The 14,735-nt window shown below is 46.1% G+C and overlaps 5 protein-coding genes across 5 annotated transcripts; 2 read left to right on the forward strand and 3 right to left on the reverse strand.

Moving 5' to 3' along the window:
• Positions 1-377: 377 nt before the first annotated feature.
• Positions 378-2,289, reverse strand: EDB82DRAFT_486549 (uncharacterized protein). Its single transcript, XM_065608283.1, has 3 exons — positions 1,339-2,289; positions 894-1,293; positions 378-847 (listed from the first exon to the last, which is right to left on the reverse strand). The coding sequence occupies exons 1-3, from the start codon at positions 2,233-2,235 to the stop codon at positions 618-620; spliced, it is 1,527 nt and encodes a 508-aa protein (XP_065465568.1). The 5' UTR covers positions 2,236-2,289; the 3' UTR covers positions 378-617.
• A 1,227-nt stretch (positions 2,290-3,516) lies between these two features.
• EDB82DRAFT_46334 (uncharacterized protein) lies at positions 3,517-6,128 on the forward strand. The gene is made up of 3 exons (XM_025730674.2): positions 3,517-4,212; positions 4,273-4,466; positions 4,518-6,128. Exons 1-3 carry the CDS (start codon positions 3,701-3,703, stop codon positions 5,822-5,824), a joined length of 2,013 nt encoding a protein of 670 aa, XP_025589776.1. The 5' UTR covers positions 3,517-3,700; the 3' UTR covers positions 5,825-6,128.
• On the reverse strand, positions 6,127-7,916 carry EDB82DRAFT_46359 (uncharacterized protein). Its single transcript, XM_025730673.2, has 2 exons — positions 7,750-7,916; positions 6,127-7,686 (listed from the first exon to the last, which is right to left on the reverse strand). Exon 2 carries the CDS (start codon positions 7,575-7,577, stop codon positions 6,228-6,230), a length of 1,350 nt encoding a protein of 449 aa, XP_025589775.1. The 5' UTR covers positions 7,578-7,686; positions 7,750-7,916; the 3' UTR covers positions 6,127-6,227.
• A 620-nt stretch (positions 7,917-8,536) lies between these two features.
• Positions 8,537-10,843, forward strand: EDB82DRAFT_486554 (uncharacterized protein). The gene is made up of 4 exons (XM_065608284.1): positions 8,537-9,123; positions 9,180-9,290; positions 9,341-9,519; positions 9,577-10,843. Exons 1-4 carry the CDS (start codon positions 8,809-8,811, stop codon positions 10,622-10,624), a joined length of 1,653 nt encoding a protein of 550 aa, XP_065465569.1. The 5' UTR covers positions 8,537-8,808; the 3' UTR covers positions 10,625-10,843.
• Positions 10,844-11,542: 699 nt separating this feature from the next.
• On the reverse strand, positions 11,543-12,974 carry EDB82DRAFT_564801 (uncharacterized protein). The gene is made up of 3 exons (XM_025730671.2): positions 12,469-12,974; positions 11,949-12,420; positions 11,543-11,894 (listed from the first exon to the last, which is right to left on the reverse strand). The coding sequence occupies exons 1-3, from the start codon at positions 12,693-12,695 to the stop codon at positions 11,631-11,633; spliced, it is 963 nt and encodes a 320-aa protein (XP_025589773.1). The 5' UTR covers positions 12,696-12,974; the 3' UTR covers positions 11,543-11,630.
• Between the last annotated feature and the right edge of the window lie 1,761 nt (positions 12,975-14,735).

Here is a 14,735-nt window from a genome sequence, read left to right on the forward strand (position 1 = left end):
ATCCAGCTCATCTTCCAAATTCTGCTCGCCGGTCAAGTCAATTTCGCATTCCGATTCTGCAATTTCCTCGACGTCCTCCTGCTCACTCTTGCCGTCTGAATCCCCTTCATCTTCTGAACCACTAGTCTCATTCCCTTCCGAATTCATCTCATCTTCTTGTACTTCTTCTTCTACTTCTTCCTTTGCGCCCAACACGTGTCTTTCCTCGTTCAGCCTCACACGCTCCATCGTTTGATGAAACCTTGTCATAGGTCGCAGGGACATCTCCAAGTGGCGTCTATAGATGTTGCCGTCCGCGCTACTGTCCCCTCGTGCCAAGGCACATGCCGTACGAACAAGATTCTTGATCTGTCGGCCATTCAGTTTTTCTTTTGCGATTTTTTTGAGACTGCCGTCGAGTCTCAGAGCTTCTGCGCTCGTCAGGGAGATTTGCTTGAGAAAATTGAACAGTAATTTACTTCGACTGGGCCGAGTGAGAGGTGGGTAGCAGATTGCAAGATGAATGCGGGAGATAAAAGCGGTGTCGAATGCGCCGATACGGTTTGTTGTTAAGAAAAGGATGCCATGATAGTATTCGATCATTCGAAGAAACACTGATATTCCATTAATAGTTGTTGTTAGATATGACTTGCTATATGCGTACCGGAAATAACACCATTGTGAGTCAGGTTTCTTGATCTTCTTTGTTCAAGATACACGTCGGCTTCATCAAGAAGAAGAAGCGCATGCCATCTTTCTGCAAGATGGAAAGCGTTCCTCAATCCCTCTTCTACCGACTTTGGAGAGGTCCCAAGTGTTCCGGCATCAAGCCGAACAAGAGGCTTCTTGCAGTAGTCCGCAACACTTTCTAGACCTATCGTCAGTGTTTGAATCGATCAGTTGAAGTTACGTACCAGCTGTCAGAGTTTTCCCAAGGCCAGGTTCCCCGTAGAGCAGGAATGTCATTCCCTTCCCCTTTCCTCTAATGAGGTCGTCAAAGGCAAATTTATCGTCCTCGTGTACACCTACAAGAGAAAGTAGTTGCGCCTTCTGATCTTTTGGCAGAATGAGATCGTTGAAAGCTTCTGGGTCGAAATTGATCTCTCCGATATCATCAATGTCAAATCTCCCCCACTTGTTCTCCCTCAACGAATATCCTGCAACGCGAGTGTAGCAAATCATGAACTCTTCTTCTGTCAGGCTTTCTAGGACATCTTCAGGTTTGTACTTCTTCTTGTCATCGCGTAAGGACGTATACCAGCCCAAACCACTGTCCCGCCAACCGCCATGATCTGTCATAATCCGAGTTTTCATCTGTCAATTAGCCTGGATTTTGAACGATTTTACTGATGAACTCACCCAACCCGAAGATTTGCCAGGGCCGTCTTCAAACCAAAGATAACGTTTTCCATGGATGCCCACAAACTTGCGACCACGTGATATAAGCATTTCCCTCTTACTTTGCTTCTCTTCGCCTTGCAAACGATGGAAGGGCACGATATGGAGCTCTCTGAGCGGTTTCAAACCTTCATAATGATCGATATGCCCATGGCTTTCAGAGTAACCAAAATGAATACCGTTATAATCGATATCCATCCCATAGAGGAGCCAGTTCTTGCCCGACAGTGTCATTCTGTCAAGTTTGAAAGCCCATGGTACATCGTCTCGGACATATACGAGATCTCCAGGCCTGAAAATCATCCACAGGTGCTTATGCTCCAGACCTGGTTCAAATTCTGCGAGCCATTCCAAAGCATGGAAAGGAATTATCTCCTCTGCAAATACCTCCCACATGTGAGAGATGAGGTGTTGAATGTGTTTCGCTGCTTCCTCATTCTGACATTCCCACAATGTTCGCCCGTAACTCATGATTTCCTCACGGTATTGGAATAGACAATGAGGCTTACCAGTGATGGTGATATTTTTAACATCGATATTGAAAGTGGCGTACTCCGGAATGGCGGCCTTGAGGGCCGCTTTCATAAACGGTGATTTGATCTCAAGCACAGTTTTCTCAAGGTCCTGCTCTTTATCCCAGTGGTTTGTGACTGTCAAAGCACTTTCATTGGCACGCGCCGTTCTAGAAGTGTACTTCTTGCCAGCTGGTAGAATGACTCGGTCTCCAGAGGTATTATAAAACGAATCAAATCGTTTCGTTTCACATACGGCGCCAGCTCCACCGAGATCTATTGGGTTGGCTGGTTGAGAAGGTAGAGATGCCGTCCAATCGAACGGCTCCAGGTCTGAGTCCATCATTTTAAGAAAATATGGTGGTAAGATGATTAATTGGAAAAGAACTCTCTGGTAAGTGGAAAGCGGGTGGGGAGTAGGAAGAGCTGGATCTTTATTACTGTCATTTATGTATCCTGCTGGGCAAACGATTCTGCCTAGGCGACCAGCCTGCATGAAAGACATGGAGGTATGTACTGATACCTGGTTCCTTGGCACCGCCCGCATCTCCCCTCGCATGGCGCCACTAGCACAGGTCGTCCACCAGTTCACGGCAGCCAATCAACCATCCCTCACAAGCGTTTCAGAGACAGATTCTGCTTTCGGATCTTTGTCGCCCTTGACAGTCGGTTTGAACTTGATGGCAGCAATTGTATTGTATGGCTGCTCAGTCACGGACTCGGATAGCCACCGACCCATCTGATAACTTTGGTGGCGATGCTGTTTAGATTTAGAGGTTGTTGTCTTGTCTCCGGGTCGCGGGACAGTAACTAATGTGTCGGACTGTCAAGAAGAGGTGAACACAGGTAGCTATATGACAGAACAAAAAAGAACTATTTCTTACCATTGTGATTTGTTCTAGTCAGATATTTCTATGTTGATTGGATGGGAACTGTGTCAACGTCGCTTTGATGAATACTGATGTTGAATAATATGGATTTCATTTCCTCTCGGTATCATCATGTATTTATATAATCCAACATGATTCATTTATGATGGCGGGACCTTTTAGTCCCTATCAAGACTTTTCTAAAAATGTCATACAGTAGAGCCTTTGCGAGGTATTTTCAACCTTGCTCTACGACTATGATTTCTCAATATCAGTTCCAACTTTAGTGCCAGTCTCTTACAGTCTTTTAAGGGCTTTGCAAACCACGGTATTGGATGTCACCGTGCATGGTTTTGAGACAATAAGTGACAATAAATCATCCAAGTCCTTTTTAGACTTCTGAGAGCTTTTGCCCAGCGGCCAGTAGAACGGGACTGCCTCTGCAGCCTCACTGGGGTGCATGGCTCAGAAGATCAGCGGGTCCAGGGAGGGCTTTCCAGTTCTTTTTGAGCTTTTTATCAGCCAATGATATCGCAACGCCTGGGCTGTAACAGTACCTTCAAATCTTCTAGTGCGTGAAGTGGCTGATAGGCGGTAAGCGTTTCGAGCGTCATCGTGTTTCGTTTTATTGGATAAGTAATTGAATTGGAGTTACACAGCATGCTCAGCGCCGCGTGGCACCTTCTAGGACTTCTCAGTCCTTTTTTCAGCTCCTTGTATTAGGTCAGCTTTGACACATTAGTTGTACATAGCCCACATGTCTCTTCCATCCTCACGGTTGTTCTGCAATCCCTTTCCTGATCCGTTCACAGTCCTTTTTTTTTCTTCTTTTTTTCTTCTTTTTTTTTCCTTGTCTTTTGCCCATAAGCATGCTCGTATGCCGACATTTGCGAGGTCTGGCAAAAGATTTAAGATAAAGTTGTTTTTATCAATTCTGGCGAAATGTCTAGAATGAACCAACAGACTCATTGGGATGATTTTCCCAACCATCGACTACCAACAATCGCCAGCCTGAACCAACCCATGGATGTTTGGATGTCATCTGGTGCCTTACTTCCAGAACTTCAACCCGTTTACTCTGATGTCCCCCAAGCAGTTTCTCTCCCCACCCCTTCGAATGCAGTGCAAGCACAGGACGTAAGACTAGATACTGCCACCTCTGGAGGCGCGATGCCAATCGCAAGACCACAGGAGTCAGTTCCTTTGCAGCCGCCTTGTCGATCGGAGCCTATAATCGCCCGAGAACATGGAGGTTCTTCACATTCCCTCCTCGATAGAGGACGTGTTGACAACACCTCTTCTAAGCGACCCTCGCGCAAACCAAAAGCACCGCCTCTTGGAGAGTCGCAATGGGAGCAGAGAAAGCCATACATCGAGCAACTTTATATGCAAGAAGACCTACCTTTGTCAGAAGTGATACGAAGAATGGAAGAAACCCACAAGTTTTTCGCGACGTAGGTCCTCCTATCCACCGATGTTGATACATGACCAAGACTAATATGTTTGTATCATAGAGAAAGGATGTATAAGAACAAGTTCAAGGCTTGGCGATGGTCTAAAAACACTCCTGCTGCATGGATGGCAAAGAAAGCGCGACAACGCAAGCTTGATGGAAAAGACACAGTGTTCTACTGGAACAATCAGAGGTGGACTTCAGACGAGTTGGCACAGAGGAATGGCAAAGTCTGGCAGAATCAGAGTGGCGATGGTAAGTTTATCTCATTTCTGTCTTCATAGAGAGCTAGTGCTAAGTCACTAGGCACAATGATCATCTGCGGCCGCACCCCTAACGATACCAAATATTACACGCCTGGAAATGAGAGCCCTCAGTTGGGCTTCATCTCTCATCAACCTCACGGCTCGAACGAGAGAAACCAGGGAGAGACATTTTACCTTGACACACCACCAGTTAATCTTGAATATCACAAAACAACATTGTCTCAACTTCATGATTTACTGAAAGAAGCCTCTTGTGCAGCCTCGACTGGAAAGGTGAATGATGCCGATGCTGACTTTCGCGATTCTGTATCAGGATTCCGTTTCAAGCTCTCACCAACTCACGACGAAACTATTAGGGCTGCATATATGTATGCATGCTTCTATGCGAAAACCAACCAGATGGACAAAGCAGATGCTGTACTAAACTGGATGTCCAACCATCATGTCAAGAAGTGGGGGTCAAGTCATGATAATACCTATCTCCACTATGCACGCACGATAGAACTGTTTCAATCTTGGGGTCGTCAAGAGGATGCTGAGGTCCTTGTCTACAGACTCCTGGATGATCAGATGGGCGAAGGGGTCAACCTCCTCGACATAGGCCATGAACCGTACGTTCAACGCGCAAGCGCATGCGCCCATTTCGACAAATCGTTCCCTGACACGGATGATCCCGAGCAAATAAGCCAGCAACTCAGCAAAATAAATTTGGCAATTATGTCAAACATCAAGGGCTTGAACAATGTTCTTGAAGTTATCATCGAGCATTGCGATCAAAAGCCTCTTGACCTGAATATGTCGTTACAAGCTTGCCGGGCCAAGTGTACACTTGCAACATGGCATAACAACGATGGCGATCGTGGACTGGCTTTGAATATCTTAAAGGGTGCCAGAAGATCAATCACGCCCTTTATTATTGTCGAGGAACAGCCCATGTCGCGCGCGACAATACAAACTGCAAAGACACTTGCTTATCAGTTTCTAGAGATGAGGGAGGATTCTTGTTCCAATGCTGTTCTTGAAGACGTTGTTGGCTCGCTCAATTCACGCTGCCAAACCTTTGACTGCGACGACAACGACAAGGCGTTTCTGCTGGATTTTGTTCTCACTGTTGCTTTCCGTCTTCACGAGGTTGCCTCTTGGGATAAATGCCGATATTGGGTCGAGCGGGGGTTGGGCCTTGCCATGAAGCTGCATGGCTTAAAGTCGCCCGAGGCTCGCAGATTTCAAAAGATATTGGACAAAGAGGACTTTGATATGAGAAGTTCAATAAGCGTTCATGATCTGATGAAGGCTTCCGGTGGGTTGTTCAACATTAGGTTGGTTTCTAACTCAGGCTTTCTGTAATTGTGATAGTAAGGGGTGTAATAGACAGTACGTTTGTACCTGGAGTGAGCTGAAGGATTGATTTTAAATGTTCTGTAACTCCTATTTCCCTCTTTTCAACGTTTTTCTCCTTCTCTCCTGCAGTTATTCACGTTGGTTTGTGAGACCATGGAGGATCTTATGCTATTTATTCTTATTCCCTGGGAAATTAGCAGTGCTTCACTATTATAGACAAGCAACTATGCATAATGGAGCTGTTACTTCTCATGATAGAGTAAATTACGGAGATGTGATAACGACAGAGTGAGAAATTCATTAACTTTCCACGATTTAGGATGGATGTCAAAGTAGAAAACCTTTAAGTTAAGCCTGAGAATCACCAATTGATCTGCTAATTACATTTACGAAGCTGTCCATGGCCAACTCATGTCCCTAGATATTTCCGCAACCTCTCGATAATCGAAGGTATTCCAGCTGCCTCCTGGGGCTTCCAATGCTCGTCCACCGTCGGTGCCACTGTCAGTTGTGAAAATGCCCTCGACAACTCATGCATCTCAACAACATCGCGGCTGTCCAAAAGTCCTTCACGACGATTCAACCTCCATAGTAGATCAAGTGCCTGCACCTTGACTTCCTCATCCTTTGTAACCGTTGCAATAAAAGTTAAGCCTGAGATCAGATCTCCGTCGAGTGAGTATGTTGGCTGCTGGAGGGCAAGGATAGGAGCTGCTGCTTTTCGAGCTGCTGCTAGAAAAGGCTCGAACACCTTGAGACTTGGGTCTGCTCCATCACCCGTCTTTTTGTAAGAGTCAATCACCATTTGCCAATACTTTTGTCGCAGACATAAGTTGTCATATTGCTGTTCCTCCCTTTCTGACAAGCCTCCTGGTTTGAGATGACAGAATGCATCCAGTCGCACAGTCCACTCGTCCAGGGATTTTTGTAACTTCTGGCTTGCCTCGGCCATGAGACGCTCTTTGTCGCCTTCATCGCTGCACTCGTAATGCCAGGGCTTCTCGTCTTGAAGAACATCCAACTGTCGCAACACGAGAGATGCCTCGTCGAGACTGTTGAAAGGGGCGATCGATTTTGAGTCTTGGATTGTGTTCTTGCGATACCACTGTGTTACTCCTGAGGTCGCTTCGTTCGGCGGCATAAAGTTGGAAGATTCGACCTGAAGTCTACAGAACATTTCTGCAAGCTTCTCAGTTATCATGCGGTCTTCAAAAGTTGATGAGGGTGGCTTTGAGTGGAATAATGCCAATCCTGCCCGAAGATGTTTCAGAAATTCGTCGTACCGGCCCGTGAGACCTTCAAAGGAGATAAACAGTAGACAGCATATCATGACAACATGCAGGTTCTCAGCCGAACTTGCTGTCATGCTTGGGATAATGGATGCGATTGCCTTGTTGTACTGCTGAATCATGAAGTTTTGTATTTCATCAATGTTTGGGTGACCATTTGCCCGAGCCATGAACAGCCGATGTGAGGCACCCACAGCAACCACGCTGCATCGAATTGACTCATGCTTGTGTCCCATGGGAAGAACATATCTGATCCAGAAATTGGTCGATTCCGCAGAAAGTGAGAGTTGCGACGCTGTGAGTTGTAAGAAATGCTGAAAGTATGGGGACTCGTGGCTTGTGAAAGAAGGAACATTGCGGATGGCAGTCCCCAGTGGTATCAGCGTCAACTTGACTGGTGCTGTCTTGGTCTTGGTTCTTTTTCGAGGTGGCTTGGGGGGTTTCGGTGGGGGATAACCATCGCACTTCATCTTGTCCTTAGAACAACGTTCACATGTTGGTTTGGCCTCGTCACATTTGAGATGGCGGATTCTGTCCTGATAAGTATTTGACTAAAAAGTGTCTTGAGATCCTTACTTGCTGCGAAGTGGCAAAAATTAGATTAGGTTCAGGCATAAATGATGAAAAAGTGATTAAACGTACCAAGTAATGCACCCATTACGGCTTTTGGGAGTAGATGTACGAGTGTATCTGGCCCTGGTGGCCGTTATTACTTGGACGGCCGACATTAATGCAGGTGTTGCCGATACGAAATAACCTATAGGAAGTAAGAAGACCGCTGTGAAGTAGTAAGACAAACGGCAGAAACTGTGGCCTGTAGATATAAGTCAAGCAAAGTGGATTCGGATGAGACATGGCTGTAGTGCAAAAGGGGGTCCCATCCCAGGGCTAACCGATTTCGGTTGGGTTAACCTTGGGATGAAGCCTTGCTTGTCAATCATGATGCCTACTTCTGATACCTCTTGGGTCACATTGACATTTGAAACAGTTGCCAACGTAGCATCAGATGAAGAAAGAATGTTTAATTCAGATCCACTGGATTATATTACAATTTTGACATAAAAGTACCATATGTAAAATGGTGCTTGTGGCTTAATTGCAGCAACGTGAATGAATCGGCGAATTGTGAGGCCTACTTTTGAAGTTGTCCAACCAATCAAAGGAAGTATTCTAGCTTCAGAGGTCTACAGATGTTAAACAAGGCTGAAATTACACATATTTTAATTGATAATGGTCGGTAAGACCAGCTGAGTAGTGGAAACGATGTAGTCACAATATGAATCTCTCTGGAATCCATGTCACACTAACACTAACGTAGTGGAGTCACTCGGTATTCCCGACTGTCACTTTTTTACGTGGGAACCAATAATATGCCGTCTTGAACCCATTAAGTGGGTATCAAGCAAGTTGGCCTTCAAGATTTAGGATACTAAAATAAGCAGCTCAAAAAAACAGATCGAAACGGCGGAAACTAACCTATTAATTTCGTCTCTTATGCTTCTAGCGGTCATTTTTTCTGATACTTTGAAGCCCATCCACCTGGTCCGTGGTGTCGGAATTGACGTGAAACCCACTGGTTTGGTTCGAGTTGCACAGGGCACCTAAAAAGTATCCTGTGAATAAACATGACAGTACTTTATAATTCTCGCCCAAATCCTCCGCATTTCCCATCTCCAATCCTCCCTATCAATACCCGCCATCATGTCATTCGTCCCCATGGAAGAGGAAATCCGCTTTAGAGGGCTCCAGGCCAGCCGGACTGCCACCTGGAAGTACCTCTTCTCAGTCTTCCTGCGGTGGTTAGTTACTTTGCTGCTCAGCCTCGCAATCTGGAAGATTTTGTGGTTTTACTCCGAATCCATGGTCATCATGGCGAAACCGGCTACGCGCGACTTTAATGTTTGGATCACAGGGCTTACTATCGCTCTTGGGTTGGCGTTTGCTGGGAGTTTCGACAAGTTGGCCAAAGATACACGGTGGTGGATATTGTCCCGTCGACACCGATCTCTCAGAAAGGTATACCCACCTCTTTCATCCTTCCGACATGCCCTGTAGGCTGACAGTTCCCATAGGTCGAGGCTATCCTAGAGGCCGAAAACGTGTTAGCTATTTTGCGGATGGCCTTTAGCTCTCGGCGTATCACTATCCATGTCACCGCTTTGTCCTGGTTCTTGGTGTTTGTGGTGAGTTTTGTACACCCGACTGCCGACTACGCAAGTACTGACATCAGTAGGCCTCGCAAATAGGCCTCGCTGTCCTCGGGTTGTTCTACTCAGTGGATGTGTCAGACAAACTTGCCCTACAGGTGGTACCTGGCAACGTATCGATAGCCAACATGTCTGCGGTTCAACCTCTTGGATTCGTCTTCTCCAACAGTCAGTCCAGAAGCGATCAAGAATATGCCGCCAATATGTAAGTTCAAATACCTCGATTACCCAGGTTGTGGTATCAGCATCTAATATTTAATGGGTACGGTGCCATGTCACTCACATACTTGACTGGGGTTCGTGGCCTCGAACCCCAAGTCGGTGACCTACGACTCGCCTCTGATCCGGATTTGTTCTGCGACTTGGAAGGATGCGATTTTATATTCGTCGAATCATCAGTTCCGTCAAATCCAGAGAAAGAACTAGCTGATATGTCATCATGGCAACCGATAATAGTAGCCACGCCACGCAAGATGACTGTATCGACAAAGTGCGAAGCTTATCCCGTGATAAGTGGCGGCGACGGGTCATCCACTGAGATTGGGTATCGAAAGAATGCAACCAATGGCGGGAGTCGGGAAACCGTCCTTGTCAGTGTTCCCTTGACCGCAGACACCGAACAGACAATATTCATAACCAACACATCCTTTACCTGTGGCCCTGGCTGCAGCACCGTCACGGCGTTTGAGACATCGGCCAAAGATCCCTGGTTTTACTCATGCAATACGACTGTGGGCTCCGTCACTAACGCTACGATACCGGAACACGAGGTATCAGAACACGTACGGCTTTTGGCATCCTATGCTATCGCCCTTCAAGGCTTCGCAGCCAATTCGACATTCAACGACACTGACCTGCAGTACCAAGTGTACCCAGCTCAGTCACCGTTTGGAACTCCCCTCGAGGGCATGGCACAGGCGATGGAGCTTACAGTGTCGCGCTTCGCAGCAGGTGTCATTGCAATGGTAGCAAAGGTCAATGAACATATCATAATTGACGGATTGCCGCCAGTGAAGGGATCTAGTCTCAACGTGGACCACTGGGACTACATATGGATCGTTTTGGCTGTCATAGTCTGCTTCCAGTTCGTGTTCAGCGTGGTTGTCGCTGTTATGGCTACGAGGGTGGTTATACCTCCTGGAGGGGCGACGTCCATGGCAAAGGTATTGCGTGCTATGGCTTCTGACGGGAGTCCTGATGAGACAGACTGGATATACCGAAGTCGGAAAGTTTCAGCCGATGGGGTTTACGACTTGTATCTTGAAGGACGTCCACATGGTGAGCTGCAAGAAAAAAGCTTTGGAGCATAATTGACACGATTGATGGGGTGAAAGTAGTATTTCTGTGTCTGACAACAGGAAGAGAAAAAGGGTTCTACTAAGGTGTGAAATTTACGATTGAGCGTTGCATACAGGCATAGATTGCATGGTCAGTGGGAGTATTAGAGTATATCAGGAGTATATCTTGGGAATTTTGAATCTACAGCATTTCATTAATCAAGTTCTCGTTATAAATGAACTGAAACACGGCGCGACATCGCTGATCGTAGGTAAAACTTTTGCATGAACTCTTGCGCTTCTTCGTCACTTCATCATTAACTTCAGCTCTAACAAACACACTAATCCTTCTCAAGCTGGTTCATGATTCCACCATTTTATTACCTCCCAGAACATTTCGGCATAATATCCTTTATCTGGATAGTGTTGTCTCGAGGGCCGAACTCAACCCCACTCATCGGTAAAGACAGCCTGAGTAACCCTATCACTGTATACACGAGACAGTCCCTGTTTGAAATTTCAGGGTTCAAACGCCAAGATGTGTGGACGGGATTAGGAATTCACTGCTTCGTGTACTACAGATCTCTTCGAAGAGCACACGACAAGAGCAGTAAATGTAATGATCTGGCATCAATCAGATGATCAATAATTGGCGATAGAGAAGGCATAGAGATTGTAATATTGTTGTTCTGCTGAGAGAAGTGGTTGAAACAGATACAGAGATAGAGCTCCAGAGAGTTATTGCTGTGGAATACCGTTCATTCCGGTGCTTAATGTTCATTTCGGTATCTAATCAATCCTTGACGTGTGAGCTACTAGCATCGTCAATGCTTTATTAACAACGTGGACTGTCGACGAAAGTTTTCGTGCCTCTGAGTTAAGATAAAATATTCCCAAAATTTAGATATAGTAGTATATAATGCTTAATTGACGAGAACTACATAAGGTATTCTCGAATAAGAAGAAGGAGAAGAGAAAGTCAATGTCAACGCAAACAGGGCGAAGCCCGTTTGCAAGGCAACCAGGTCCATCGCCTAATCTACTCAAATGACCCAGGAGGGCACTCGGGGGTAGGCGGGTAAGTAGTTCCATCATTCTGCCAGCCTCGAAGTCGGGAGAAGCGACTCCACAGATAACGAACGAACCACCCCTCGAATCGAGTGATCTTGGTGAGATGAGCACCCTGGTCTGTAGGCTCCATGACCATTTGCTCGTCGAGGTTGGGCGGAAGCCACAGGATGGAACAGAGGGAAGTCTCGTTGCTGTGGTCGTTGACGTAATCGCGGAGGCCAAAGGTATGGCCCTAAGAATATTAGCTTTTGTGATGCCAGTGTGTAAAGGAAGTAAGTTTACGTACCACCTCGTGAACCAAGATAGACCAGTTACCCAACTGGCTTCCAACAGTGTCCCAGCCATACTCGCTGATAGTGATGCCCTCACCTCCAGCTGCACCCATGTTGTGCTCGCCCCAGCTCTTGTCGACCAGGAAGTACTGCTGGAATCGATTCTCTTTACCGCGGCCACACTTGGAAAAGTCTCCGTCAGAGTTCAGGTGTCGTGAGCAACCGGGATCGCAGGTAGGAACTCCATTATCGTCTTTGAACTCGGTGTAGACATGAAAATCATCGCGGTTTCCTACCAGCTGGCTCTCGTTGGCTACAGCCCATGCGATGACATTGTGCTTGACCTCTTTGAAGGGGAAGTTATCCCAGCCTGGGAGCCACTCGAGCCACTGCTCATATTGTTGAACGAGTTGGGTGTGGATATCATTTCTGGTTTCCTCATCGAGGACCTTGTCCGAGTTCCATCTCATGCAAACATTGACAGTGCTAATGTACATCAGTAATGGTCTTTGCAATAATTCACTTCAATCATACCCATTTCCATCGATGATCTGGTCAAGAGCCCAGTTGTGATACTTTGTGAAGCCGGGCCCATCTGGGAACATGGCGTTTAACATGATTTCGGTGTTATCCCATGCCATCGGTAGAGATTTCTCCCACTTCTTCGGCATAGGATCGTTGGGCGAATCGACAAAGGTAGCGGTGGCAAGACGAAGCATGGCTGCCGTCGAGAAGACGACGTGACTGAGGCGAGATACCATGGTGAAGTATTATGATGAAAATCGAAAGACTGGTGGTGAGTGTTGGTAATGAGGAGCAGAAGAGACGGCGAAGAGGAGTTGTTTTATAGCAAAAGTCCAGGAGTCTTCTTTACTTGACCGCTGATGCCAAGGCAGAAGATGTCCTAGGATGTGGCCAGGCATTTCTCCGAGATAGATGCTATGACCATGACGCAACGGTAGTATTTGGCAAGGCGGATTCCATCTTTCACTCCATAATGTCTTTTGCATGTAGATTATCTTGCTCCGTTCGTTGTCTTGTGGTGTGGTTCACCCTGGCCAAGTGCCCCAGTGTTATACCCCCAGTTCATACTTCCATCAACCTGCTCTTAGCCGGAAATAGTCAAGATGTTCACAGTCCCACTTAAAGTCTCTTTCATGCTTTTTGATTGGTAACTGCGTAATTTCTTGACATTCTGCACGGGTCTGGCCGTCTTCTTGGCATCAGGTACATGTAACGGCTTGGCTTGTGGGACACGGCACATTTCAGTACAGCCTTGTTCTCACCGTTTCCCTCGATTCCTAACAAAGATGCGTTTCAACACGCCCTTGATATCTTGCTTGCCCACTCTAGTTGTGGGATAGCCCCGTCACTTCGAGTCTCCATCTTTCCGTGCTGTGCCCCTTTGAACAATGGAAGCCGTCATTCTAGGGTAGGACAAGACTGGAAATGGAAACAATCTGACAACCATTTCACAATCTAATTGAAGCTCTGGCTTGTGCTGATGGGCCAAATTTCTAGCATTATGACCAATGATGTCGTTTCCTAGCAAACTACTGCGCCTTTTGCTACGATACCTTGAGAATGTGTTAAATCAAACACTGACCTCCATGCCTAGCAAATCGTCACACACTGTATATCGTAACCACAGTCAAGCTCTGCATACTCATTTACTGTTGACTCGTGGAGCTATGGATCTGCTTTTTCATGATGAATAAAATAAAGTAGAGAAGTAAATGACATTATGATCCTGTTCTTTGCTATTGAACAATCCTCTCAACTAAAATGCTTCAGGCCCCATCAATGACAATCATCAACAAAATCCCAACGCAACTGTGTCCAAAAATCACAGAGTAGTTCTAACCGACGGTGACTAATATTTGCAAATGATATAAACTGCGTGTATGAGACCGGGAATGAAGACTACTCATGTCAGTACGATTATAGCCTGGTAGGGATCGGGTGTAATACATAGACATGTGAGGAGAAGGTTGATCCAGAAATCGCCTCCACATCCTCTCTCCATAAAGACACCAAGAGGTGGGATAAAGATTGCGGCCAAAATTTTACAGGGGTCACTAGAAGACAGTTAGCCATTATGTACTTGACCTGTGTTGGAAGAGAGAATGTCGAAGACATACGTGCAAGTAAAAGGCATCGTTTCGGTTGTATGTAGAGGTCAGAATGGTGGTATTATAAAGGTGTTGATTCTTTGGTTATAAGTCAATTAATGAAGTAGTGTGTGAATGAGGGATGGAATGGTTCAACCAACGTAGAAGCAAACTCATCTTTTATAACTCTATCACCTTTTGTTTCGAGATCCTGGGATACAGGTATCTACCGAATATCTGAGGGTGCTCATCTACCGAGTCAGGGATGTTGCCAGCACTCAGCCCCGTTGCCCTGAAGCTTTGGACAACTTGAGGCACATGTGGAACTTTAGCTCGCTCAAGAGTGGATGAACTCGGAAGTTGATCTGTCTCTATAACAGACCTGACAAGGCACACTAGCCTTAAATCGGTTCAATTTGGACATTTCCAATGCTGTGATTGGCTTCTTCGTGTTTTTGTGCACTCGGTATCGTCCGAACCATATCTGGGCATCCATGCCACTGTTACAGACCGTAGGGCTAAGGGGTTGCAGAAGTCGCATTCGGCGTTTTAGTCTGCCACAGTGGAATGAGAGATGCCAAATGGAAATTATTATCCTATCAATTGGATATAGATGGAGACAATTCAAGAGTAATCTTGACGAAGATCGGTGGATATCTGCAACATGAAGGAAAAGTCTGGAATATTGAT

Source organism: Fusarium venenatum (assembly GCF_020744135.1).
Source record: "Fusarium venenatum strain MPI-CAGE-CH-0201 chromosome Unknown EDB82scaffold_1, whole genome shotgun sequence".
Taxonomy (NCBI): Eukaryota; Fungi; Ascomycota; class Sordariomycetes; order Hypocreales; family Nectriaceae; genus Fusarium; species Fusarium venenatum.

Coding starts and splice junctions, on each gene's coding strand:
- EDB82DRAFT_486549 (XM_065608283.1), bottom strand. CDS start 2,235: ATGATGGACTCAGACCTGGAGCCGTTCGATTGGACGGCATCTCTACCT. Junction 1,294..1,338: donor CTGGCAAATCTTCGGGTTGG/GTGAGTTCATCA, acceptor GCTAATTGACAG/ATGAAAACTCGGATTATGAC. Junction 848..893: donor TGGGAAAACTCTGACAGCTG/GTACGTAACTTC, acceptor CGATAGGTCTAG/AAAGTGTTGCGGACTACTGC.
- EDB82DRAFT_46334 (XM_025730674.2), top strand. CDS start 3,701: ATGTCTAGAATGAACCAACAGACTCATTGGGATGATTTTCCCAACCAT. Junction 4,213..4,272: donor ACCCACAAGTTTTTCGCGAC/GTAGGTCCTCCT, acceptor TTTGTATCATAG/AGAAAGGATGTATAAGAACA. Junction 4,467..4,517: donor GCAGAATCAGAGTGGCGATG/GTAAGTTTATCT, acceptor CTAAGTCACTAG/GCACAATGATCATCTGCGGC.
- EDB82DRAFT_46359 (XM_025730673.2), bottom strand. CDS start 7,577: ATGAAGTGCGATGGTTATCCCCCACCGAAACCCCCCAAGCCACCTCGA.
- EDB82DRAFT_486554 (XM_065608284.1), top strand. CDS start 8,809: ATGTCATTCGTCCCCATGGAAGAGGAAATCCGCTTTAGAGGGCTCCAG. Junction 9,291..9,340: donor CCTGGTTCTTGGTGTTTGTG/GTGAGTTTTGTA, acceptor TGACATCAGTAG/GCCTCGCAAATAGGCCTCGC. Junction 9,520..9,576: donor CAAGAATATGCCGCCAATAT/GTAAGTTCAAAT, acceptor AATATTTAATGG/GTACGGTGCCATGTCACTCA.
- EDB82DRAFT_564801 (XM_025730671.2), bottom strand. CDS start 12,695: ATGGTATCTCGCCTCAGTCACGTCGTCTTCTCGACGGCAGCCATGCTT. Junction 12,421..12,468: donor CAGATCATCGATGGAAATGG/GTATGATTGAAG, acceptor GATGTACATTAG/CACTGTCAATGTTTGCATGA. Junction 11,895..11,948: donor CTATCTTGGTTCACGAGGTG/GTACGTAAACTT, acceptor TAATATTCTTAG/GGCCATACCTTTGGCCTCCG.